This window comes from Mandrillus leucophaeus, unplaced genomic scaffold (assembly GCF_000951045.1).
Source record: "Mandrillus leucophaeus isolate KB7577 unplaced genomic scaffold, Mleu.le_1.0 Scaffold196, whole genome shotgun sequence".
NCBI lineage: Eukaryota > Metazoa > Chordata > Mammalia > Primates > Cercopithecidae > Mandrillus > Mandrillus leucophaeus.
Window position 1 is genome coordinate 606764 of NW_012101987.1, and position 23475 is coordinate 630238.

The following is a 23475-nucleotide window of genomic DNA, read 5'->3' on the forward strand; positions in this document are numbered from 1 at the left end:
TGTGGTTTATTGCATTTGAGTATTAAAAATGTGAGGGTAGGGATGGTGACATGGCTGCAACCACCCTCCTCTCCCAGCACACTCAGGACCCTCCCTGCCTGTCACCTCACTCTCATCACACCTTTCTCAACAGGGCAATGAAGAGCGTCTCCTCCCCCGGGAAAAGCCTGGGTCCCTGCTGTGGCCCACAAGAACCTCTACTTTGGCTCTGTGAGAGTGTCTAGGATATGGTCAGCTGACTGGACTCTATTTTTACTATAGGTATCAATTAAGAACTGAACTTTTGACTTATTCTTTGGAAGTAGTATATAGTAGTAAACATGGATTTCAGAATCAGACTAGAGGAGGAAGCAAATCTCAGTTCTGCTACTGACTAGATATGTAATAACTTTACCTCGCTAGAGCCTAAAATGGGATACTGTAAGAAGTAATTAAAACAATGTATGCCAAATGCTAAGTGCAATATTTGATTATAGATATACTCAATAAATAGTAGCTATTATTACTTTTCATCTTTTTTTCTTTTTTTGAGACAAGGTCTTGCTCTGTCACCCAGGTTGGAGTGCAGTGGCATGATCGCAGCTCACTGCAGCCTCAAATTCCTGGGCTCAAGCGATCCTCCCACATTGGCCTCCCAAGTGTTAGGATTACAGGCACGAGCCACCATGCCCCATCCCCTTTTCATCTTTTGAATTGCTTTAGCATGAGCTGTCACTGTTTCCTAATGAGATGCCTGTTCATCTGAGATGGAAGACGCAGGCATTGGCCTGGCCTGCACCCTCTCATTCAGCAGGGAGTACCAGACTCATGAACAGTGAGCCTGAGTGATCCTTGACAGAGACTACACGTTTCTAAGCAAATAGTCACTGCGCAGTAGAGAACATCTCATTTAGTCTATAATGATTCTAACTAATTTATCACTCTCATTAGATTAAAATAAAATCCCAATTTTATTGCTCAGCCCTGTGAGGGTTGTGTGTGTAAGATAATGCCACTGTAAATATCTGTTGAAAGCTTAGGCAATTAACCAAATCAAACAAAGTTTGGCTTTAAGGCTATTTTGATTCTTTCAGAATATTCATGAAAATACTGAAAAAAGGGAAACAAATAAAAGGTCAACTCACAAAGTCTCTAGGCTGTGGAGCCCATCAAAGCATTTCTTTCCCAGGGAGTGGATTCTATTGTTATGGAGATGTCTGCAGTAGAACATTACAGATAGTTAGGAAGACACACTGCACAGAGCACACTTACCATTTTGATAGCTTAAATCCAAAGAAACTTAAACTGAAGAATGCACTAATTATAAGAAGCTAACTTAAAAAATGGCTATATGCTGCATTCACTCATACCACAGATGATTCTATACCACGGAATTTAAAAAACAGTCACAGTTTTTTACCTTTTAGCTTTGGGACATCAGGGTGTGTATAATAATATGAACAACACAATTGGTATAAGTAAGTTTGGGTTTCAAGGCTTTTAAAAAAAATTTTTAAGTTCAGGGGTGCATGTGAAGGTTGGTTACACAGGTAAACTTGTGTCATGGGGGTCTATTGTAAAGATTATTTCATCACCCAGGTATTAAGCCTAGTACTCACTAGTTATTTTCCTGATCTTCTCCCTCCTCCCACCTTCCACTCTCTGATAGGTCCCAGTGTGTGTTGTTCTGCTCTGTGTGTCCATGTGTGCTCCCATCATTTAACTCCCACTTCTAAGTGAGAACATTCAGTATCTGGTTTTCTGTTCCTGCGTTAGTTTGCTAAGGATAACGGCCTCCATTCATGTTCCTGCAAAGGACATGATCTTGTTCTTTTTTATGGCTGCATAGTATTCCATGGGGTATATGTACCACATTTTCTTTATCCAGTCTATCGTTGATGGGCATTTAGGTTGATTCCATGTCTTTGCTATTGTGAATAGTGCTGCAGTGAACATACACATGCATGTGTCTTTATAATAGAATGATTTCTATTCCTTTGGGTATATACCCAGTAATGAGATTGCTGGGTCAAATGGTATTTCTGTCTTTAGGTCTTTGAGGAGTTGCCACACTGTCTTCTATAGTCGTTGAACTAATTTACATTCTCAAGGCATATTTGTAAGCATAGTTTGTTCAGCATGGCTTTGGGATATAGGATGTTAAGCAGTGATACTGACCATCATTGACACCTGGAGGATAGATGTAGCAAGCACATTTTCCAATAAAGCTGAAGGCATATAATGGCTACCTTCCCAGGGCAGGGGCACAGGTTAACAGGAAACAACAATTTCAGTCACAGGCAATGGTGATCAGATTTTTCTGCTACCCAAGGAAATTAGTTATCTTGACACAGTATTAGTGTATATAATTGTCATCTTTGGCTCAAATGGTAAGTCAGTTAGGTCAGAGCCAGTGAGAACAGCTGTGCACAACTGAAAACTGGACCAACTCTCAAAAGACTTTTAGAAAATGGGCTTAAGGAGGACAAGGTTTAAAAGTGTAGCTGGATCTGTATAAATCCATTTCCTCTAGTGGAGGAAAAGAAATTAAAGCATATATCCAGCTTCTGGTGGGTCAGTAGCATCATCTTTATATGTGAAATTCAGTGTAGAAATTTCTAATATCACAAAATTTCTTTTCCTTCTATGCTAAGATTTTTGTTCTAATAAATAAATTTTCATTTTAGGTGAGATTTATGTAACATTCGTTGAGGATCTTCTACATGCAGCATATGAGGAAGGAGATTGAGGGGAACCTAAAAAGATAAATAAGATATTGTCCAGCCCTCAAAGGAGTATATACTACAGTGCAAGGGACAGACATGTCATCAGGTGGAATGATTGAAGGAAGCGGTGGGTCAGTGGGTGGGCATGAAACAAAGAGAGAAATAGTGAGACAAAGCCTTCCTCGATGATTGGTAATTACATTATACATGTGAGGGTCATATTGCTACATTTTTAAAGAAGACTGATTATTTTTCAAACTATTACTTGTTTGAGAATCATTTTTTGATTCACTAAAATAATGAAATCTAGACATACGGGGGGAAAAGCTGTGCAAATGCATAACATGCTGTCAATTAAACCACCTTTGCAAAAATACAACGGTGAGAAAAATATGACAATGAAAGAGATCTAACCTAACCGACTCCATCTTGCCTTTAACCTCCAAGCTGCCCTTGTCTATTCCTGGGCGTAGGCTGAACTAACTTTGGGAGGAATTTAGTTTATAGTTTAACTTTGAAACAAAATGATAACAGCCTGTTTCCAAAACAAACTCTCTCCTTGCCTGGGGACCAGACTGCCTTTGTAAAAGTAACAAATTAGCCACAGATTAGAAATTATGGTTTAGGAGTCATGTAGCCAGAGGCCACAAGACTCCTAACCTCTGAGTTGCTCCTATGGATAACATCGCTATTGTTTAAAACTTAAGATTGGTGTTCAAGATATTTTTCAGACCGTGCATTCTGATAGATCAGATGGAACCACCCAGATGGGTAAACTGGCCCATCTGGTCTTAAGGCCCTCACCCAGGACTGACTCAGAGCAAGAGGACAACTTCAACCCCCTATGATTTCATCCCTGACCCAACAAATCAGCATTCCCCATTCCCTAGCTCCCTGCTAGCCAAACTATCTTTGAAAAAACTCTTGCCTCTGAATTTTCAGGGAGGTTGATTTGAGTAATAATAAAACTCTAGTCTTCTATTGAGCTGGCTGTATGTGTGTTAAACTATTTTTTTTTTTTTTTTTTTTGGAGACAGAGTCTCACTCTCTTCTCCAGGCTGGAGTGCAGTGGCACAATCTTGGCTCACTGCAACCTCGGCCTCTTGGGTTCAAGTGATCCTCCTGCCTCAGCCTCCCTAATAGCTGGGATTACAAGCGTGTGCCACCATGCCCAGCTAATTTTTGTGTTTTTAGTAGAGGTGGGGTTTCACCATGTTGGCCAGGCTGGCCTTGAACTCCTGACGTCAAGTGATCCACCCATCTTGGCCTCGCAAAGGCATGAGCCACCATGCCGGCCTTGTGTGTTACTCTTTATTGCAATTCTCTTGTCTTAATAAATCGCCTCTATTTGGGCAGTGGGCAAAAGGAACTCATTGAGCAGTTACATCATTTGTTCTCATTTCTCTTTCCTTGGTAAGGGTTCAGAAAGTTCTTATTAGAGAATAAGAAGAGCATCTTTCAGTTTGACCTGAATTATCAATCATTTTTAAAAATAAGGAATTTTTATTAACTTAGGTTACTGTACTCACTGTACAGTGCGGTGACTCCTTGTGCAATATGTAATGGGCTCCTCTAAGGCAGAGGTCATATTTCATTATCTTTGTATGCCTTGCGGTGCTTGGCATCTAGCAGGTGCTTGATAAGTATTGTTTAAGTCATTTACACAATTGGAGCATTTATAAGTCATTTTGGGGAGGGGCTCAGGAGGTTTTCCTCCCTTAAAATGTCCCCATTTAAGCTTTGAAGAGCCAGCATTTTAAGGCCAAGGTCTTCCAGTGACATTAGAAACTGTTAAAAGAGACAGCAAAATCAATAAAACTTACAGAACTACCAAGCTGGAGAGGTTTCCAAAGGCATAGTCTGGTATGTGGTGTATTTTGTTCAGGGCCAAGGTCATGGCTTGCAATGCTGATAAACTTCTAAAAGCCTGGACGGGGATTTCTGTTAAAGCGTTGTCATCCAGCCACAGGTGCCTCAGGGAATGCAGGCCACTGAAACAGCTTGGGGGCACATAGCTGATGTGGTTAGCATCCAGACGCCTGTGGAAGAAAGAAAGCAAGAATGGAAAAGAGAGCAAAGCCCAAGCCGAAGGTCAACTTGGCAGGAAAACCCACCCCATGCATGACGAACAAGAGTGGAACAGGGCCTGGGGTCCCCGGGAGCCCTGACATCCGGAGCATTTTCTTCTCCAGATGAGCTCTCCTTCTCATTCATGGGTAGACTGTTGCTTCCTAGGTCCTCTGGCTCTAAAATTCGATGGTGCTATGATTCTCTTCCAGGCTTGTAGGTAATGTTCTTTCATGGATGGAAGCGGCCTCCCCTGAGGTATGGAGTTTCAGTGTGATGATCTTTTAGTTTCTTTCTGACACTAGCATAGAGATACCCTTTTCTTCCTCCCACCCTAAGCCAAAAGAATGTCTTTGCTTTCCCTGGCTGTTTTGAACACACTAAATATACTAATCTAATAGGTTGTTCAGTAAGCTCTGGGAAAAGATTATTTCATTTCAGTATTTGAAGGAACTGAGTTTTTTTGTTTTTGTTTTTGTTTTTTTTTTGAGAAGAAGTCTCTCGCTCTTGTTGCCCAGCCTGGAGTACAATGGCGTGATCTCGGCTCACTGCAACCTTCATCTCCCGGGTTCAAGTGATTCTCCTGCCTTAGCCTTTCGAGTAGCTGGGACTACAGGCGCCTGCCACCATGCCCAGCTAATTTTTGCATTTTTCGTAGAGACAGGGTTTCACCATGATGACCAGGCTGGTCTCGAACTCCTGACCTCATGCGATTCACCCACCTCGGCCTCCCAAAGTGCTGGGATTACAGGTGTGAGCCACCACACCCTGCCGAGTAATTTTTTTTAATTTTTAATTTTTTATTTTACTTTAAGTTCTGGGATACATGTGCAGAACGTGCAGGTTTGTTACATGGTTATACATGTGCCATGGTGGTTTGTTGCACCTATCAACACATCATCTAGGTTTTAAGCCCTGCATGCATTAGGTATTTGTCCTAATGCTCTCCCTCCCCTTGACCCCCACCTGCCGACAGGCCCCGGTTTGTGACGTTCCCCTCTCTGTGTGCATGTGTTCTCACTGGAACTGAGTAAGTTTTCATAGACTGCTAGAGACACGCCTCAGGGAAAACAGAGAGGGGGCCCCTCCCTTTTTCTTAGGACAGCACTGAAAAGCCTGAAAACTGCTGGCTTTCTTGCTTATCCTAACCATTTGTGTGAAGAAGATGTTTGTTTTTCTGGCATTCTAAAGGAATAATAAAATTAACAACTTTCCAGCTTTTGCTTCCTTTTCCTACACTCCATTTTCATCTGTTTTAAAATGGGGAAATACATCTAAAAATAAGTCTGGTTAATGAGCTGTTGCCACCTCAAAGCCAGCAGAGGGAGTGCAATACATTTATTTTGCCCCAATCCAACATAAACAGTGGCTATAATGTAAAGGTCCTAACTTTTCGTATGGAAGTGACAAAACTCACATCATTTGCAATTTTCTGTAAGATGTACGAATACTAGAACCACCATCACTCAAACTATGCTTCCAATAGCCCTCACTTGTTTTTTTTCCAAATCTGTTTTTAAGACCCACACATTTGCATTTTCAAAGATAGGATTAAAAAAAGAAGAGTTGTATTTTAGTGGCCCATGTATTAGGTAGGATTAGAAAATCACAAGTGGCTTCTGAAAAATGTTTTCGGAAGCATTTAAGACTAAACAGATGCAGGAAGCACACCAGGATCACAAAATAATCTCCAGCAAACCAAAATTAAACAATTTAGAAATGAAATTCTTTGTTGGGAGGAAGCTCATTTCTATGGAAAGCAGCTTCCTCACTTTTGGCCACTATGCCACTTCAATCATCTTCTGATTCCTACTTCTACGGACTGAATGGGAAGGAACAAGCAATGCCTCAAAGGCCCTCCCTGAGCCACATTTTGATAATAGCTGAGATAAGGTCACTTGGAGCAAATTTTAAGAGTTGGGTGTCATAGTCCATTTACAACTAAATTTCCAATAGAACAACTATCATTGTAGGCAACAGAAACGCAGCTTTCAAATATCTTAAGGTTTTGTCAACAAATGGAGCCAGAAATGTTTAGAAAACTCAACACCATCTCTCCTTCCTTTCTCTAGCAACAATGTGCTTGGCTTATGCTCACATAAGGTATAATTTCATCAGGAGATAAAGAGGTGATTGCTTTTGTTTGACTAGAAGTAAAGCACACATGTAAGCTCTCCTTAACTATTGCACTGATTAAAGGATAGAGACTTAATAATATGAGCTTCCACATTTATGCTGATATGCTGACTGATCATTGCCAGTCGTTTATGCATTGAAAGTATGAGTGGTGGCGGGGCCCAGTGGCTCACACCTGTAATCCCAGCACTTTGAAAAGCTGAGGCGGGCAGATCACCTGAGGTCAGGAGTTCCAGACCAGCCTGGCCAACCTGGCGAAACCCCATCTCTATTGAAAATACAAAAAATAGCTGGGCGTGGCAATGCACACCTGTAGTCCCAGCTACTTGGGAGGCTGAGGCAGGAGAATCACTTGAATCCAGGAGGCAGAGGCTGCAGTGAGCCGAGATCATGCCTGGCCAACAGAGTGAGACTCTGTCTTAAAAAAAAAAAAAAAAAAAAAGAGAGTGGTTTCTAAAAGTCTTGGACTGGGCACGGTGGTTCATGCCTGTAATCCCAGAACTTTGGGAGGCTGAGGTCAGGCGTTCAAGATCAGCCTAGCCAACATGGTGAAACCCCATCTCTACTAAAAATACAAAAATTAGGCGGGTGTGGTGGTGCATGCCTATAATCCCAGCTACTTGGGAGGCTGAAGCACAAGAATTGCTTGAACTCAGGAGGCAGAGGTTGCAGTGAGCCAAGATCTTGCCACTGTATTCCAGCCTGGGCAACAGAAAACAAAATAAAATAAAAAAGTCTTGAAAATGACAAACCTTAAAGTTCATTGCAAACGTTGGGATGCATTTATGGAAAAGGCTCTTTCAGCATGAAGTCATAGGATTGTCTTCTTTGGTATTTTATGTTGCTACCAAAGTTTCTGCTGTATCTTGAAGTGACCCAGGTATCAGTTCCCAATGTTAATATAGCCGTTTCTCTGGACAGATATCTTTTATGAATCACGTTTCTTTTCCCCCCAGAAAAAGGATGTAATCTGGCCTCCACACTATCATCTTATACCAATTTGCTATCTGAAATGAAATGAGTAAGACAGGAGAATTCTTCAGAGATCAAACACTCTAAATACTAATATTCCCAGATGTAATACTTAACAGCGTAGACCTTCAGATGTTCCGAGTGAAGCATCAACACATCTCTCTACTAAACAGTTTCTTCATATAAGTAGCTCTCGATAAATGATACTCCTTCTAAATGCAGTGTTTTAGAGTTCATATCCACCTGACCTCAGTGGTCTAAATCTAGTTCAGGTATATTGTTCACATTCAAAGGCATTATCTGATTTAATTTCCTCCTCCAGCTTTGTTAAGGAATAATTGACAAATAAAAATTGCATATATTTATGGTGTACAATGTAATGTTTTGATATATGTATATATTGTAAAATGATTAAATCAAGCTAATTAACATATCCATCACCTCACATACTTAACATTTTTTTGTGGTGAGAACATTTAAGATCTAATCTATTAGCAATTTTCAAGTATAAAATACATTAACTGTAGTCATCATGCCATACAATGGATCTTCAGAAGTTATTCATCCTGTCTAACTGAAGCTTTGTACCCTTTCTCCAACATCTCCCCACTCAACCACTCCCACTCCCAGCCCCTGGCAACCACTATTCTACACTCTGCTTCTATATCTGATTTACTCTTAAGAGAAGATCCCAAGGGTAAACAGGAGTAGAGAATTAATTATCCAGTCACTCATACAGGTGGTTCTTTCACAACAAGGTTAAGACTGTGGACAAAGCAGCTGACAGGGCAGAAGCTGTGTCCATTCAGTAAGTAAACAAAGAGTTCATATTATGTCAATCTGGTCTTTTCAGGCAGCTGAACATTCTCTATTCATATATTTGAAAAATGCAATATTTTAGCAGTTGGGTATAAGATAACATCACTATCCAGTACAAGAAGACATATACATACAAAATATGGTTCCATAATAGACTTATTGTCAGTAGCAACAAAAATAACTACATTATATAGTTCTGCTTTTAAGTATTTCTTTGTTATTTCCATTTTATGCAAGTCACAGAGGGTGTGTGTGTAGGCACCTTAGAATCCATAAATTAGTGCAGAGATTTGGAATGGGAAGTTCCAGGTTCCAGCCAATTCTAGAAGCTGTATGACTTGGCCAAATCAACAGACGTCAGCTTTCACATCTGTAAAACGGGGATAACTCCTCTCTGTCTTATGGGGTTGCTTTATGATTAAGGAAATAACACAACAGGACTTTGTAAATATAAAGTACCTTAATGATTTTAAATATTATTATATGAAGCTGGTTAGCACTTTGTATTGTTGTCTTTTGACCATTGAAACCATTCAGAAAAATAAAGGTAAATTCAAATTTTGTTTAAGCAAAAGTGGCTAAAATGAGTGCTGGATTGTCATTGAATTTCAGTTCTGCGAAATGCAGGCTATTTCTTTCAACCCTCATAATAGAAATAATTTAGAGGTGCTTGCATTTAGACTTATAGAAGTCATCCTTATTTTTTCAGCCTTTACTATTATTGCTACGCGTGTGTATACAGACACACACACACACACACACACACACACAATGCAACAAGGCAAATAGTTTGGTTTCTGACACATCATCAATTACAGTATCTGCATTCTGAGGGTCAAAGAAGTGGTGACATTTTCAGAGAAAGTTTCTAGCAACGATCTTGACATCTTGGCCATTTAAGCATCCACTGAAATTGTGACAGAAGCAGCCCCAAACCTGTCTGCAGTTATGCGCAGCAAAGTAAAACACTTTCAATAACGAGTGGCCTTGTCTTCATTCAAATAAAAGCTCTTAATTATGATCTTGAAATGCCATCTGAAAAGTGATCACTATATGGGAAATATAGTGATTTTATGTTCCTTTTGGGGGAGGTCTGTTACATACAGTTTATAGTATATAGTATGTATAATTTATAGATAAAACAAAACTTTTCCCTACATCTTATGCCATCTACAACCACCTACATAATGGGCATGTGGTAAACTGGAAAGTGCACTGAATTAGGAGACTTGAGACACAGATTTAGGTCAAGACACTGTCATTTAATTCCAAGATTTGAGGGCATATTGATATCTCTCTCTGTGGGCCAATGTTCACATGTATAAGGCAGAATCACATGTCACAGAATTGCTTTGGGTATTAAATGAGAAAATATAAATGTGTTTTGTCAACAGTAAGCATTCTACTGTTTAATGACAGGCTTTATTATTTGAGGAAAACCTTCAAATTTAGGAAGTGGTATCATTTTTTTCCCTCTAAAAGTTTATTTTATTCTTCCTGAAGTTTCTTAACCCTTTATCATTTCACATCTGTCTATGGGAGATTGCCATTTTCTTGCCATATGGGCTGGTGATTCTCTATTTACCATACATTCTTTAATCAGTACGCTATGCTGCATGTTTTGATCAGTATTATAGTAAGGTTTCCATTACAGAGAAAAGAGGATGCACATCTTCTGTGTTAGGCCAGCAATAGAATAGCTGGTGTCCAAAAGGCTAAAATGGCTGAGAAAAAATATTACAACACCTGGTGCAAGAACAGAGTTTTATTAAGTATGAGTCTTTGCAATGTTACTTAGAGGGCTACAACTGATGAGGAGGGGTCATGGCATGACTTTTGGGTGTGTGTTGAAATCACTCCTTCTCCAGAGGGAGGGCTTGAGGTTGAAGACTCCACAATTACTGACGAGGCTCTGCTGCTCAAGCTGCTTGGCCAAGGGGACTGTCTCTTATGGACCCAGTTGTTGCCTCCCCACCACTGAACCTGGTCAAGAGGCCTCAATAACTGTGAGTATCCAAAGTTAAGTGGAGTCTGGATGACATCACTCCCAGATTTCTGGGCTACCTGTCTGTGAGAAATGACTCATCCTCTCCCAGCAGTCTTCAAGGTTTGCATAAAAGTGTTTCTCTGAAAGGAGGGTGTTGTAGGCTTTCTGACTGGAGGCGCTAATAATACATGTACTGTAGAAAGGTCACTCTAATAGCCGTGTGTAGGAGGGCCTGGTGGGAAAGTACATGAACAAGACAGTTGCAGTCATCAGGGTGAGAAAGATGAGTACCTGAAGGAAGTGTGGAAATGGCGAGGAAGGGCCTACTATGAGGGATGTTAAATATGTGGGCCTGGTAGAACTTGGTGACTCCCCAGATGTGGCCAGTGAGGAAGGTGAGGAAGCTATGGTGAATCAGCATTCTGGCCTGGGCAACTGGATAGATGGAGGCCATGCAAGAACAGAGATGAATGTTACCCAGTATTAGGTAAAATAAAAATAAAACATAACTCCATGTTCACTGTGAATGTGGTTCTGTCATATCAATGTGTTCTACGTGGCAAAGAGCTAGAAGGTAACAGGCAAACTGTTAATATATATATATTTTTTGAGACCGAGTCTCACTCTGTCGCCCAGGCTGGAGTGCAGTGGCCCAATCTTGGCTCACTGCAACCTCCACCTTCTGGGTTCAAGCAATTCTCCTGCCTCAGCCTCCTGAGTAGCTGGTATTACAGGTGCATGCCACCATACCCAGCTATTTTTTTTTGTATTTTTAGTAGAGACGGGGTTTCCCCCTATTTGCCAGGCTGGTCTTGAACTCCTGACCTCTGGTGATCTGCCTACCTCAGCCTCCCAGAGTGCTAGGCCTCAAACAATTAATCTTTTATGTTCAGGCAACCCCACCTGCCCCCGCCACCAAATAAAATAAACTCATTTTCTTTGTGTTTAAAGTTTTCTTCCTAATATTTCTATGTAAAAATGGTTAATTATGTAAATTTTCTCTTTTACAAGAAACATTTTGCCAAGCTACTCCATACTCCCTGATGAAACTTTCCATTTATAAATGGTGTTATTGTGAAGATTAGAGAATGAGATCATTATTGCTATTGTTGTTCCAGAAAATGGCCCTTTATACATATCTCATATATGACACCTTGTCAATGTATCACACAAATTTATATATTTGTTTAAGAATGTCTTTGATGAGCCATTAACTACAAGAAGTAAAGTGTTAGTCAAAAGATAAGCCATTGATCTTGGTTAATTCCATATCTGAGATGACTGTAAAAATGTCAATTATTAACATGGATGACTTGGAGGAAAAAAAAAGCCAAAAGTGTGAAGAATGTTGCAGCTGCATAATACAGTTTATAGGGATTCTTGTAATAAACAGAGTTATGAAGCAATGCATTTTTATGACTGATATTGCTATTTTATATTTGGATGAGCATTTACTTATTTTTTGAGACAGGGTCTCACTCTGTCACTCACGCTGGAGTGCAGTGGCAGGATCTCAGCTCACTGAAACCTCTGCCTCCTGGGTTCAAGTGATTCTTCCACCTCAGCCTCCCGAGCAGAGCAGCTGGGACCACAGGTGTGCACCACCATGCCCAGCTAATTTTTTGTATTTTTTGGTAGAGACGGGATTTCACCATGTTGGCCAGGTTGGTCTCAAACTCCTGATCTGAAGTGATCCTCCCACCTCAGCCTCCGAAAGTGCTAGGACTACAGGTGTGAGCCACTGTGCCCAGCTGGATGAGCATTATAAAAATATTTATTTTTATTTTTTTACTTTTGTAGAGATGGAGTCTTGCCATGTTGCCTAGGCTGGTCTTGAACTCCTGGGCTTAAGCAATCCTCCTGCCTCGGCTTCCCAAAGTGCTGGGTTTACAGGTGTGAGTCACGGCTCCCGGCCTGGATGAGCATTTTTAAAAAATAAGTTTTAAAGAAGTGACCAACCCTCTTAAACAGTACATTGTACATTTTGTGAGACCACTTTGAACAAGTCATGATCGCCAAAAAACCACAGCAATTTAGTTCATTTATAAATTTTAAGAAATGAAAACATTCTTGATTATTATTTTACTTTTTCAATAAAGTGAAAATCGTGTAGTTCTGTATCTGCATATATTACAGTTTAACAAAGTACATACATTTTTTGTTGTGAGAAAATTTACTGCATTGAAATTTTATTGCCCTGGAATCAGTGGATCATTGGAGCTAAATTTGTCACAGAATTATTATGATACTATCGGGCTATTATTTAATCTATATGTACTCTTACATCTTGAATCCATAATGATTTATATTAGTTCTTCACAATAACACCAGAGTCACTTTTGTTGTGGTGGTGGTTTTTTTAAATATTTATGGAGACCATAATGTGTGATTCCAAATTAATATCTAGGGAGATATTAAGCCTATCTAGGAAGATATTAAATAACATGATAGCTTATATGGGAAATTTGTGCTTTTGTCTTTCTAATCACCATCTTATGTACTGGTAAACTTAAGGTGGCCAGTAGGAAGAAAAATTATTGCTTTAGACTTACCTCTGAAATGGTTAACAAAAAACAAAACAAAACAAAGAATTTCCCCCTCTCCAGCTTGGGGAGAGATAAAAGTCTACAGGTTCATTGAAATGCAGTAATTTAGAGACTAATCAGCTGTCTTGACTAGGAGCCAGATGAAGTGTCTAAAGGAACCAAACCTCTGTCTCTCTGGCATCTTTGAGGAGTGCAAGACACCAATAAGGAATATATTTTAAAGTCAAATTACATTAAAAGTTGCTTGGTGAGCTCAGAGATCACCACTGCTGTGAATACTGTGGCAAGGAGATGATCTACAGCCAATGTAATGTCAGCAATAACTTCTTCAGTTTTATTTTTCTTCGTAGAAAACGAAGATCCTTTTTCTATCAGGCGCACCATTAGTCTTCCAGGTATCACCAGGGTTTAAAATCTAGCGGTCATTTTTGAATCTTCCATTGCCTTCCAAACAATCATTCACCAAGTTCTTTCCATTTATCTTCATCTCCGAGACTTTCCATTTCCACTGTCTAGTTAATTCTCTTATCTCTTCACACCTGCATTACTGCAACAGCCTCTGAGCTGGTCCTTTTGCCTTTGATCTCTTATCTCTTCAATTAATCCTGTAGGCTGCTGCCAGATTAATCTCCCTAAAGTTACACTCTAAATAATCCCCCTGTTAGAAATCTACAGTTCTTCCACATTATCATTCCTTTTAAACCCTAACTTTCTGTTCTGATATTCAAAGCTCTCGTCTTACCTTATCTGGCCAAACTTTTATCTCATTTCTCTGTCCCAGTCAAGTCTCTTTCCTGGTTCTTTCCCACAGTACTTCTGGGCCTTGTGTTCATGAGCATCCCCTACTCACTGCCTATCTGAATCTCATTAACCTTCCAAGACTTAATATCATGGTTCTTTGCTGCGTCTTACTCTTGGAATGGGGAATCCTCAGCTGAGACAATGGGAAAACTAATTCTGGCAGATAGATCAACTCTAAAATCTCTGCAGGAACCACTGGGTCCAACTCCCAGCCCAAGAAAGGCATGTGGGAAAGCCAAGGTATAGAGGTAAGAGTTTGGACCCAGGGAGATGAATGAATGCAGGTTACAGTTAAACTAGGGGAGATGAACTGACTTTGAGTGGCTGTCTAGCCTCTGGCCATATCACCCTGAATGTGCCCAGTCTCGTCTGAGTAGCCATCTAGATCAACACTTAGAGTTTGAGGTTTCAGTTCAGTTCGATAAGTACGTCCTAGTGCTTTCTTTGTCATAGGTACTCTACCTGGTGCTGAAGATCTAGCAGTAAACCAGGGAGGCATGGTCCCAACCATTACGGAGCATGTTTTCTAAAGGGTAGTCAGACAAATCAATCATTATAATAAAGTGTTAGGTGAAGAGAAATGCATGGTTGGGGGGCCTAAACTAGATTTTACTTGTTTTTTCTTTCAGTCCAGACCTGGATTTCAAACTATGTGGCATCTCTACTTAGTTGTTCCTCCTTAAACACAAGCGCTCAAGACCAAACTCATTATCCCAGAACCACATACTCCCCAAATATGTATAGCCGTCTCCCAGTGTGTCTTGTCCAGTGACTGGCTTCAGTAAGCACATGACTGTATAAACCAGAAACTTAGAAATTATTCTCCACACCTCTTTCTGCTTCATTCTTCGTAGCCAATTCATTATCAAACACTGGTAATTTCATCTCCTAGATATTTCTCAAATCCATCTCCCTTTCTTCATCTCCACTGTCCCTACCCTGATGAAGTTCTCCTTTCTCTCCTAGACTATTGCAGTGACACAAGTCTGAGTACCCCCACCTGCCAGCCTTAAAACTCTCCAAAGGATTCCCATTGCTTTTACGATAAAGACTGAGATCCTTGACATGTCCCAAATGTCTTTCAAAGGGTCTGGCCTCCACCTGCCTCACTAGATGTGCTCTTCTTGCAAGTCTCTCCACCTCACTGCTGCCTCAGCTGCACTGACCTTCTGTTTCTTGATATACCAGGTTTCCCCCACCACTGTAAGGAGTTACACACATAGTTCCTTCTGTCTGGAATGCTCTTCTTTCTTGTCTTTGTCTAATCAGACCTTACCTTTGCATTAGTGGCAGGATGCCTTTCACTTTCTCACCTACGGTTTCTTCCTCAGAAAAGTGGAGACAGTTTCTACCTCACAGGTAGTGAGGGACCAGACAAATAAATGCACAGAGAAACAGTCGAAAAGGCTGACTGGCTCACGCTTTGATACTGTTGCCTTCCCTTCTTTTATTTTTTTCTTTCCGTTTTGCAACATTCCAACTTCCCTTTCTTTTTATAAACATTCACAATTATATGTCTACAGGTAATATGTGTTTCTGTCAAGCCTTTCCTTCTTCTCATCAGTGCCCATTTTCTGCAGAGGATTCTCTGAGAGAGGCAAGATAATGTGGTGGTGAAATGGGCAGATTCTGGAATCTGGTGGCAAAACAGGGTTCTTATCCCAGACTCACCTCTAGCCTGACTCCGTTAGAAACCATGTGACCTTGGGAAGATCAGCTGACCTCTCTGCTCTCTTTGCTTCCTCAGTACTAAGGAAGGAATAATCTCAGCACCTACTTCATGAGGTTTCTGTGAGGACGAAATGTGATGATGCAAGTAAAACTGTTTAATAAATATGGGAGGCTGCTGCTTTGATAACTATGGATGTGTATTCAATTCCACATTCTGATTTTTGTCTTTGCAATATTCCCATTCTCTGCTGCTTTCCTTATGTGCTTTCCTCTCCTCACAACTGATCACAGACCCTGTTTATCCTGAAAAGGCAGAAAGACTCTGCCTCATTTATATGGCTGTCATCTCTGTAGCCAAGAGTCCAATCTACTTTCCAAAGTTAACCTTCATTTTACATCACAAGCTTTAAACAAATTTATTTTACTTTTCATTCCATAACACCCATGTTCTCTTTATTTCTCTGATAGGACGGCCATGTATGCAATTTATCACAGGACTGACAGGTAACCTGATATAAGGATCTTTCATGCATGGCTATTGCATAAAGTATTCGCTTTTCCCTCCTTATATGATTCTGTGGACAATGCTCCAATTTTAGCTCTCTCTTCTTGTAAACATTATGTAGAAAGAGCTTTTCCTGTTAAAATAATTCTCCCCTAATGTTTAAATTGGAGAAGAATCAGGGCAAAACTTTGCCTCCTCCCAAGAATTCACTGGGTGCTGATCTGCATATGGTTCTGTGAAGTGAACGCTTCACTGTGCAATAGATAAATGCTTTGGCCTCTAGAACTTCTAAGTCCACCTCCATCCCAATACGTACCTAACATCCTGGCACTTTTGTGAAGAAAGCAAAACAAACTAAAATCATGGTTCATTTTTATTGTGTAGGCTTGTGATTTCTGTTTCTGGAGACTATTTTAGTGGAAGGAATGTCACCAATACTAAAACCACTTTTTTTTTTTTTTTAACCCCTTTGATCCTTTAATCTTACTCTTTTGACTACCTCATCTTCCTTTGTTTTGGTCTGCTTACACTTCCTTGTCTTCTGTTTCTTCCTTCCCATTCTACATCCCATGTCTGAAGCCAGTTAGGCTCCTGGATGCTAATGGGAGAAAACTGCTCCTGGTCCTAGGCTTGTCTTACTTTCTGCTCAGCACTGTGAGCCCCATCTCTTCCTCCTACCTATTCCTCTCACTTAGTTTCTCTCTCTTTTTTGACTACTGTAAGGAAAAGACTACCATGCAGAGTCTGATGAAGTTATTGACATTTTATAGAGTCCAGGGGTGGGTTCTATAGCCCTGAAGATGATATCATAGTAAGATGTGCCAGGCAGGAATTATACATTATTCTTGGGTTTTAAAATACAGTCATATTCTGAAGATGAATATTAGTTAATTGGAGAATAGAGATAATAATAAAGATATGTTTAATTCTTCTTTCACTTCCTATTTACCAACCTATTACCTTTGCGATTATGCACATTCCACAGTTAGCTTCACTTGCGCGCACTTGGAATAAAAACTAACATGCATTAAATAATACTCTGGTTATCTGGACAAACATGAATACGCAACTCTCTCTGATCATCCTGAACTTCACTAGTGACAATGAGTTGCTTAAAATTCATTAATGATGATCACAAATGAAGCAATGATTTTTCTTTATAGATTGATTTCTTAACTATTAACATAGAAGTGTGAGGGTACGGGAGGGTTAAGTTTTGAGTTTCCATCAAATCACTGTAATCTGATGCTAGTCCTCAAATGTCTACACTGCCAAAAGTTTTTTGGTAACATACAGCTTATTGTGAATTCTGATTACATTTCCTATTCCCTTCCAAAAAACAGAAAGGAAATTAGGTTATATTTGATTACATTACAAAAAATCTAATTGGTGTCTGGGCAGTCATTGCCATGTCAGAAGCCAAATGTACATGCTGTACAGGGGCAGGCTCTGGGCTTCTGGGCTCTGGCTTGTGGGCCTGCACTCTTATTCCTTAGCCCAGCAATTGGTTAGCATCAGAAGAGTTAAAAGAACACAAGTGTCCTGGGCACTGTGGCTCACTCCTGTAATCCCAGCACTTTGGGAGGCCAAGACAGGCGGATTACTTGAGGTCAGGAGTTCGAGACCAGCCTGGCCAACAAAGTGAAACCCCATCTCTACAAAAAAAAAAAAAATTAGCAAGACGTGGTGGCAGGTGCCTCCAATCCCAGCTACTTAGGAGACTGAGGCAGAAGAATCGCTTGAACCTGGGAGGTGGAGGTTGCAGTGAGCTGAGATCGCACCACTGTACTCCAGCCTGGGTGACAGAGTGAGACTCCATCTCAAAAAACAAAACAAAACAAAAAAACCACAAGTGTACCTATGTGTTTCCATTATGAACAAAACAAAGCATCTTTTGTATGTGTGTAATAAATGGAAAATTAACATTCCTTGAAACATGAGCACAATTTGTTTCTTCCTCACAGCAATGTTACCAATTTCAATATATCAAATTTCCTAAACTTTATTCAAGGAAGCCAAGTGTATATGGGTGGAGCAAAGAATGCAAATGATCTATGTCAGTCGTTTTCAACCATTTTTGATTTGTGGACCACTCTGTTAGTGTTCTAGAACACTAACAATTTTAATTTCTCAAATGCATTTTGCATACGAATCACCCAGGATTTTGTTAAAATGAAGATTTTTATGAAGTAAGACAGAGCTGAGACCCAGTGTTCTGCATTTCTCAGGCGGTGCTGATGCTGCTGGCCCACAGAACAAATCTGAATAGCAGGGTGATAGAGCATGTGGCCTCTTAACTTTATCTCCCCGGGTTATCAGTGGAATGCATAGGCATGCAAGCTGTTTTCAATTAAACACAAACGCGACAATGCCTGACTTTTATATTTTAAGTATATTATTAGCTCATAGTAGAATGCAAAGTATGGATTTTGTTATTATTTCAGGTATTTCTTTTCTTTTTTTCAGAGGCAGGGTCTTGCTCTATTGCCCAGGCTGGAGTGCAGTGGCAGGATCATAGCTCACTGCAGCCTCAAATTCCTGGGCTCAAGTGATCCTCCCACCTCAGCCTCCACCATGACTGGTGGGACTACAGTCATGCATGTGACACCCAGCCAATTGTATTTATTTACTTAATTATTTTTAGAGACAGCATCTCGCTACATTGCTTGAGCTTGTAATTTCAGGTTGGAAAAGAGTTCAGGAGAATACTTTGCAGATCATCTGAGGGAATGCTCCAGGTCAGGTCAATAGTTTTCCTAATTTTCACTTAGGAAATACTTAACTATGCAATTAAGCCAGTTAGAAAACACTAGTGCATGCATGAGTCCTATCCTCAGAGATTCTTTTTTTTTTTTTTTTTTTGAGATATGGTCTTGCTCTCTCGCCCAGGCTGGAGTGCAGTGGCATGATCAGGGCTCACTGTACCCTTGAGTTCTTGTTGTGCTCAAGTGATCCTCCCACCTCAGCCTCATGTGTAGCTGGGATTACAGGCGCAGGCCACCATGCCCAGCTAACTTTTTAATTTTTATAGAGAGACAGGGGTCTCACTATGTTGTCCAGGCTGGTCTCAAACTCCTGGGTTCAAGTGATCCTCCCACCTCAGCCTCCCAAAATGCTGAGATTATAGGCATGAGCCACCACACCTGGCCAGAGATTCTGATTTTAATTGTTCTAGGCTGCAGCCTAGGCGTCAGGTCTTTCCAGATGAATCTTATTTGCAGTCAGTGTTCAGAAGGCCCACTGTAGAAGTTATTCAGTTGGTGCAAAAGAAAATGTGGTTTTTGCCATTACTCTTTATACAAGGCCAGGCATGTAGAAAGACAGTGAGGACACAGCCCCTATCAAGTGTAGAGTGCTTCTTAAACAGTGAATGTATAATCCAAGAAATATAATAATGTGGAGAAAAATAAAGTGAATTCAAGAGAGTGAAAAGAAAAAAAAAGAGAAGTCATGTAGAAAAAAAGTCTAAGTGAAGATCTAAGGGTTGACTCCAGTCCAAGAAGAGATGGCAATGGAGTGGAGGCTTCCCAGATGTTGGCAGTGTGGATGAGGCAGAGTCCTACCCTCATCATTACTTCATTGATGTGGAAGCACAGAGGCTAACATATGGCCTGGAAAATGAATGGAGAATGGATAAGGAATGCATGTTTGTAATGACCAGTAAACTCAAACTGATGTTTTTATTTTTATAAGTGCTTAAAGGAAGAAAGAGAAGCTACAATTAAATACTTTAAAACCAGGACAACAATAGAACTTTAAAGGGGCACAATGTGCCCTAAACCTCCAAACTGGCCTGGTGTATGTATAGGTGGGGCACTCCTTTTGTTGGTACAATATGGTGTCTGCAGGGTTGGTGGTTCAGCCTATGTTTATCCTTCTCTTCTCTTCTCTTCTTTTCTCTTCTCTTCTCTTCTCCTCTCTTCTCTTTCTTTGCTTTGGGGTCTTGCTCTGTAGCTCAGGCTGGAGTGCAGTGGCATGATCATAGCTCACTGTAAACTGTAACCTCAAACTCTTGGACCAAGTCATCCTCCTGCTTCAGCCTCCCAACTAGCTGGGGTCGCAGGCACATGTCACCACACCCAGCTAAGTTTTTAAATTTTTATTTTGTAGAGATGGTGGGGGGCATCTCACTATGTTGCCCAAGCTGGTGTCAAACTCCTGGCTTCAAGTGATCCTCCCACTTTAATCGCCCAAAGTATCATGCTTTTTTTTTTTTTTTTTTTTTGACAACTCTTAAGCCTTGTATCAGAGCAGCACAAAAAATATCAGTGAGAAAAAGTGGTCCACCGGCACACATTACCAACATTCAGCACTCACACTGGTCTGTCTGTGCTCTGGACAAAGAGGCCCCTGACAAACATTGCATAACTCAGCTGATACAATCCAATGTGAACTGGGGGCCGAGGATCCATCTAGATCCTTTAGTTTGGATGTGGTCACTGTCAAACCAGAAAGTTAACCCTTGACCTTTTCACAGGGAACACATATTTATAAAGTTTCAAAACGTTATTCTTTTTGCAAACCAGAAACCAAACGTAGAGACACCTGGTGAACAGTAAATATCTAGACTGTAAGAAACTAAATCTGAACACCTTTATCAGAGAGGCACCACCAGTTCCAGCGAACAAAAGATTCATGGTTTTCTCTTTCTCAAAGAGTTCACTTCTGCTTGTGTTCTGTTTGTGATCTTCTTTCAGCTGATAGTGGCTTTTGGTTACAAACTCTTATCCTTCTATCTACTGCCTGCCTGGCAGCTGTTTAAAGTTCCTATTGGCTACCGCCATTATCTCCGTTTCAATTTAGCCACTAGATCCCGGTACCCTTACACAGATGCCCCAACTTGAGGCTGTTTTGCTTCTCCAGCTGTTTCTTCTTTCCTTCAGGTAAAGGCTTGTGCAACAAAGGAGAAGTGATACTGTCATGACATTAAGGAGCTCCAGAAAATACAACAGACCTATCCCATACCACAAAGGGGCCCTTGTGGGCTTGTTTATCTATAGGCTGGTGAAAACCTAGGAAGTCACTTTGTTTGACTGGAGTAAAAGGCTTAAAATGATCTCGAGCACAGATTTTCTTTCATTTAAAAAAAAAAAGATCAAAGGACGAAAGTATCATCTTCAAATCTCACAGTCCTCCCTCTATGTTACCTCAGTAAAAGGCATTAAGCAAACTATATGTAATTATTAACCAAAGGATTCTTTACAACAATTTTCAGCTGGAGTCCACAATGTTTATCAATATTTATTTGCCCTTTTAATGCATTTATCTTCCTCATCACGAACTACAACCCAGTATTTTGTTTGGCAGATGTGTACCTCCAGTGTAAGTAAAATTAGAGCATATATCACACATGTGTGATATATTGGAAATCATACAATATTTTGTAAACACACATTCTAATGGGAGGAAGATTTACTGACAAAACAGTAGTGGTATAGACTTGCCAAGTAATCGCTACAATCAACTGCTTACAATACAAGCTCCAAAACATTTAGCTGGTGAGAATGTTCTTTTGTGAGTAATTTTATTTATTCAGAAGTTTTCAATCAGTGTGTGTAGGGGGGTAGGAAACTCCTGACGGAAAAGTTGTGGATTCAGAGTAGGGAACACCAGCACCTCTGTGAGTCCATGTGTCTGTGTGTGGTGTGTGAGTCTAAGGCATGTTTGTATCTGTGGGATTGTTTATGGCTACGTCTGCACATCTGTGTTCTGTGATGGGGAAGCTTCAGAATATACCTGTAGATCTTAGGCTCCTGACTTGAGGATTCCTAATGTATTATATAGGCAGTACTAAAAAAAGTAAGCCTTTATTTGACTCAAAAAAACTTGATTACAAGACAACTCAATCTAAAAACAGAATAAATCAAAGATGTCAAAATGTCTAGATTACAGCATCTATTTTTTATTATTTATTTATTTTTTAAATTATCCTTTAAGTTCTAGGGTACATGTGCACAACATGCAGGTTTTGTTACATATGTATACACGTGCCATGTTGGTGGGCTGCACCCATTAACTCATCATTTACATTAGGTATATCTCCTAATACAGCATCTATTTTTTTAAGTAAAAGGAAAGCATTATTTCTTATTTGAATTCAGAAGCAAGAATATTACAGGGGAATGTAGGACAGGATCTTGGAAGTAGTGCTTTGGACTGGAGGTGCTGAAATTAAATGTCCACCCTAAAACCCCAAACTTGAACACTGGTTCCTCCCATACATATTGCTCAATGAGACAATGAAGAGTTGTTGCTCTAATAGGCTCTCATTCACAATTTATTTAGGTATGACTCCCAACCAAGGAACATACTAAAATGGCCAACTGAACATTTCAATGCTTTTCCCAAATTGATCTTAAATATATTTTGCAATGTCTACTATACTTACAGGGATTGAAGGCTTCGCAAGTTCTGCAGAGCTTCTGTGGGTACCTGTCTTAGCTGATTATTCTGCAGCATACTGTATGTTAAAAGAAATAAAGAAAAATGTTAAAAAAAAAAGAACAATAACAGGCCATAACAGGGCCAGGCACTGTTTCAAGTGTCAGAAAAACAACAGAGCATCAGACAAAGTCTTGTCTTTTGGGGAGCTTAAATTCCTGTGAAGAGTGAAGATAATTAAAGATGAACAAATGAGTGTATTAATATAACATGAGACAAGTGATAAGTACTATGAATAAAAAACAAAACTATGAATTTGGGATAGATGGTATCGGGGGTGAGATTTTTATTTTAAAGGTGGTCAGGGAAGGCCTCTCTGAAAGGTGATATTTAACTGGAGACCAGAAGGAAGACAGTTAGAAAATCCTTGTGAACATTTCGGAAGTTACTAAGGAAAAGGGAAGAGTAAGTATAAGGGCTGGAGGCTGGAGGGAGCTTGCTTGATTTGTTAAAGGAGCGGCAAAGGACCAACTGTGTCTGAGGAATGAGTGAGGACTTGAGGCTGGGAGAGAGAGAGCCTGAGACCATTTCATGGAGGGCTTCCCGGCCAACATAAGGCCTTATTTTATGTGTGATGAGAAACCACTGTTGAAGGGCATATGTACGAAAATGACATGCTCTTATGTATGTTTTTAAAGGATCATCCTGCTGCTTGTATAGATTACCAAATGGAAATAAGGATAACCGTAGGATGCTAAAATTGTCTACCTTCTCTGCATGGCTGTATTTTGATATAAGCTAAATTCTTTTTGTGAAGTATTTGTGTTTCTGCATTTGCGCTTGAAAAATTTGAACAGTTTTTCAGACTATGGGGATGACAGAATG

At 40.1% G+C, this 23475-nt stretch overlaps 1 protein-coding gene across 3 annotated transcripts in view; it reads right to left on the reverse strand.

The window, feature by feature from the left end:
* LGR5 (leucine-rich repeat containing G protein-coupled receptor 5) overlaps positions 1-23475 on the reverse strand; it is a 146702-nt gene that overhangs the window by 27322 nt on the left and 95905 nt on the right. For 2 of the 3 annotated variants that reach the window (XM_011978513.1, XM_011978512.1), the window contains exons 4-6: positions 22598-22669; positions 4529-4744; positions 1125-1196 (exon numbers count right to left, since the gene is read on the reverse strand). In XM_011978513.1, the coding sequence (XP_011833903.1) occupies positions 1125-1196; positions 4529-4744; positions 22598-22669 (360 nt within the window). The remainder of the gene's footprint in view (positions 1-1124; positions 1197-4528; positions 4745-22597; positions 22670-23475) is intronic. The other variant, XM_011978514.1, reaches the window with a different exon arrangement.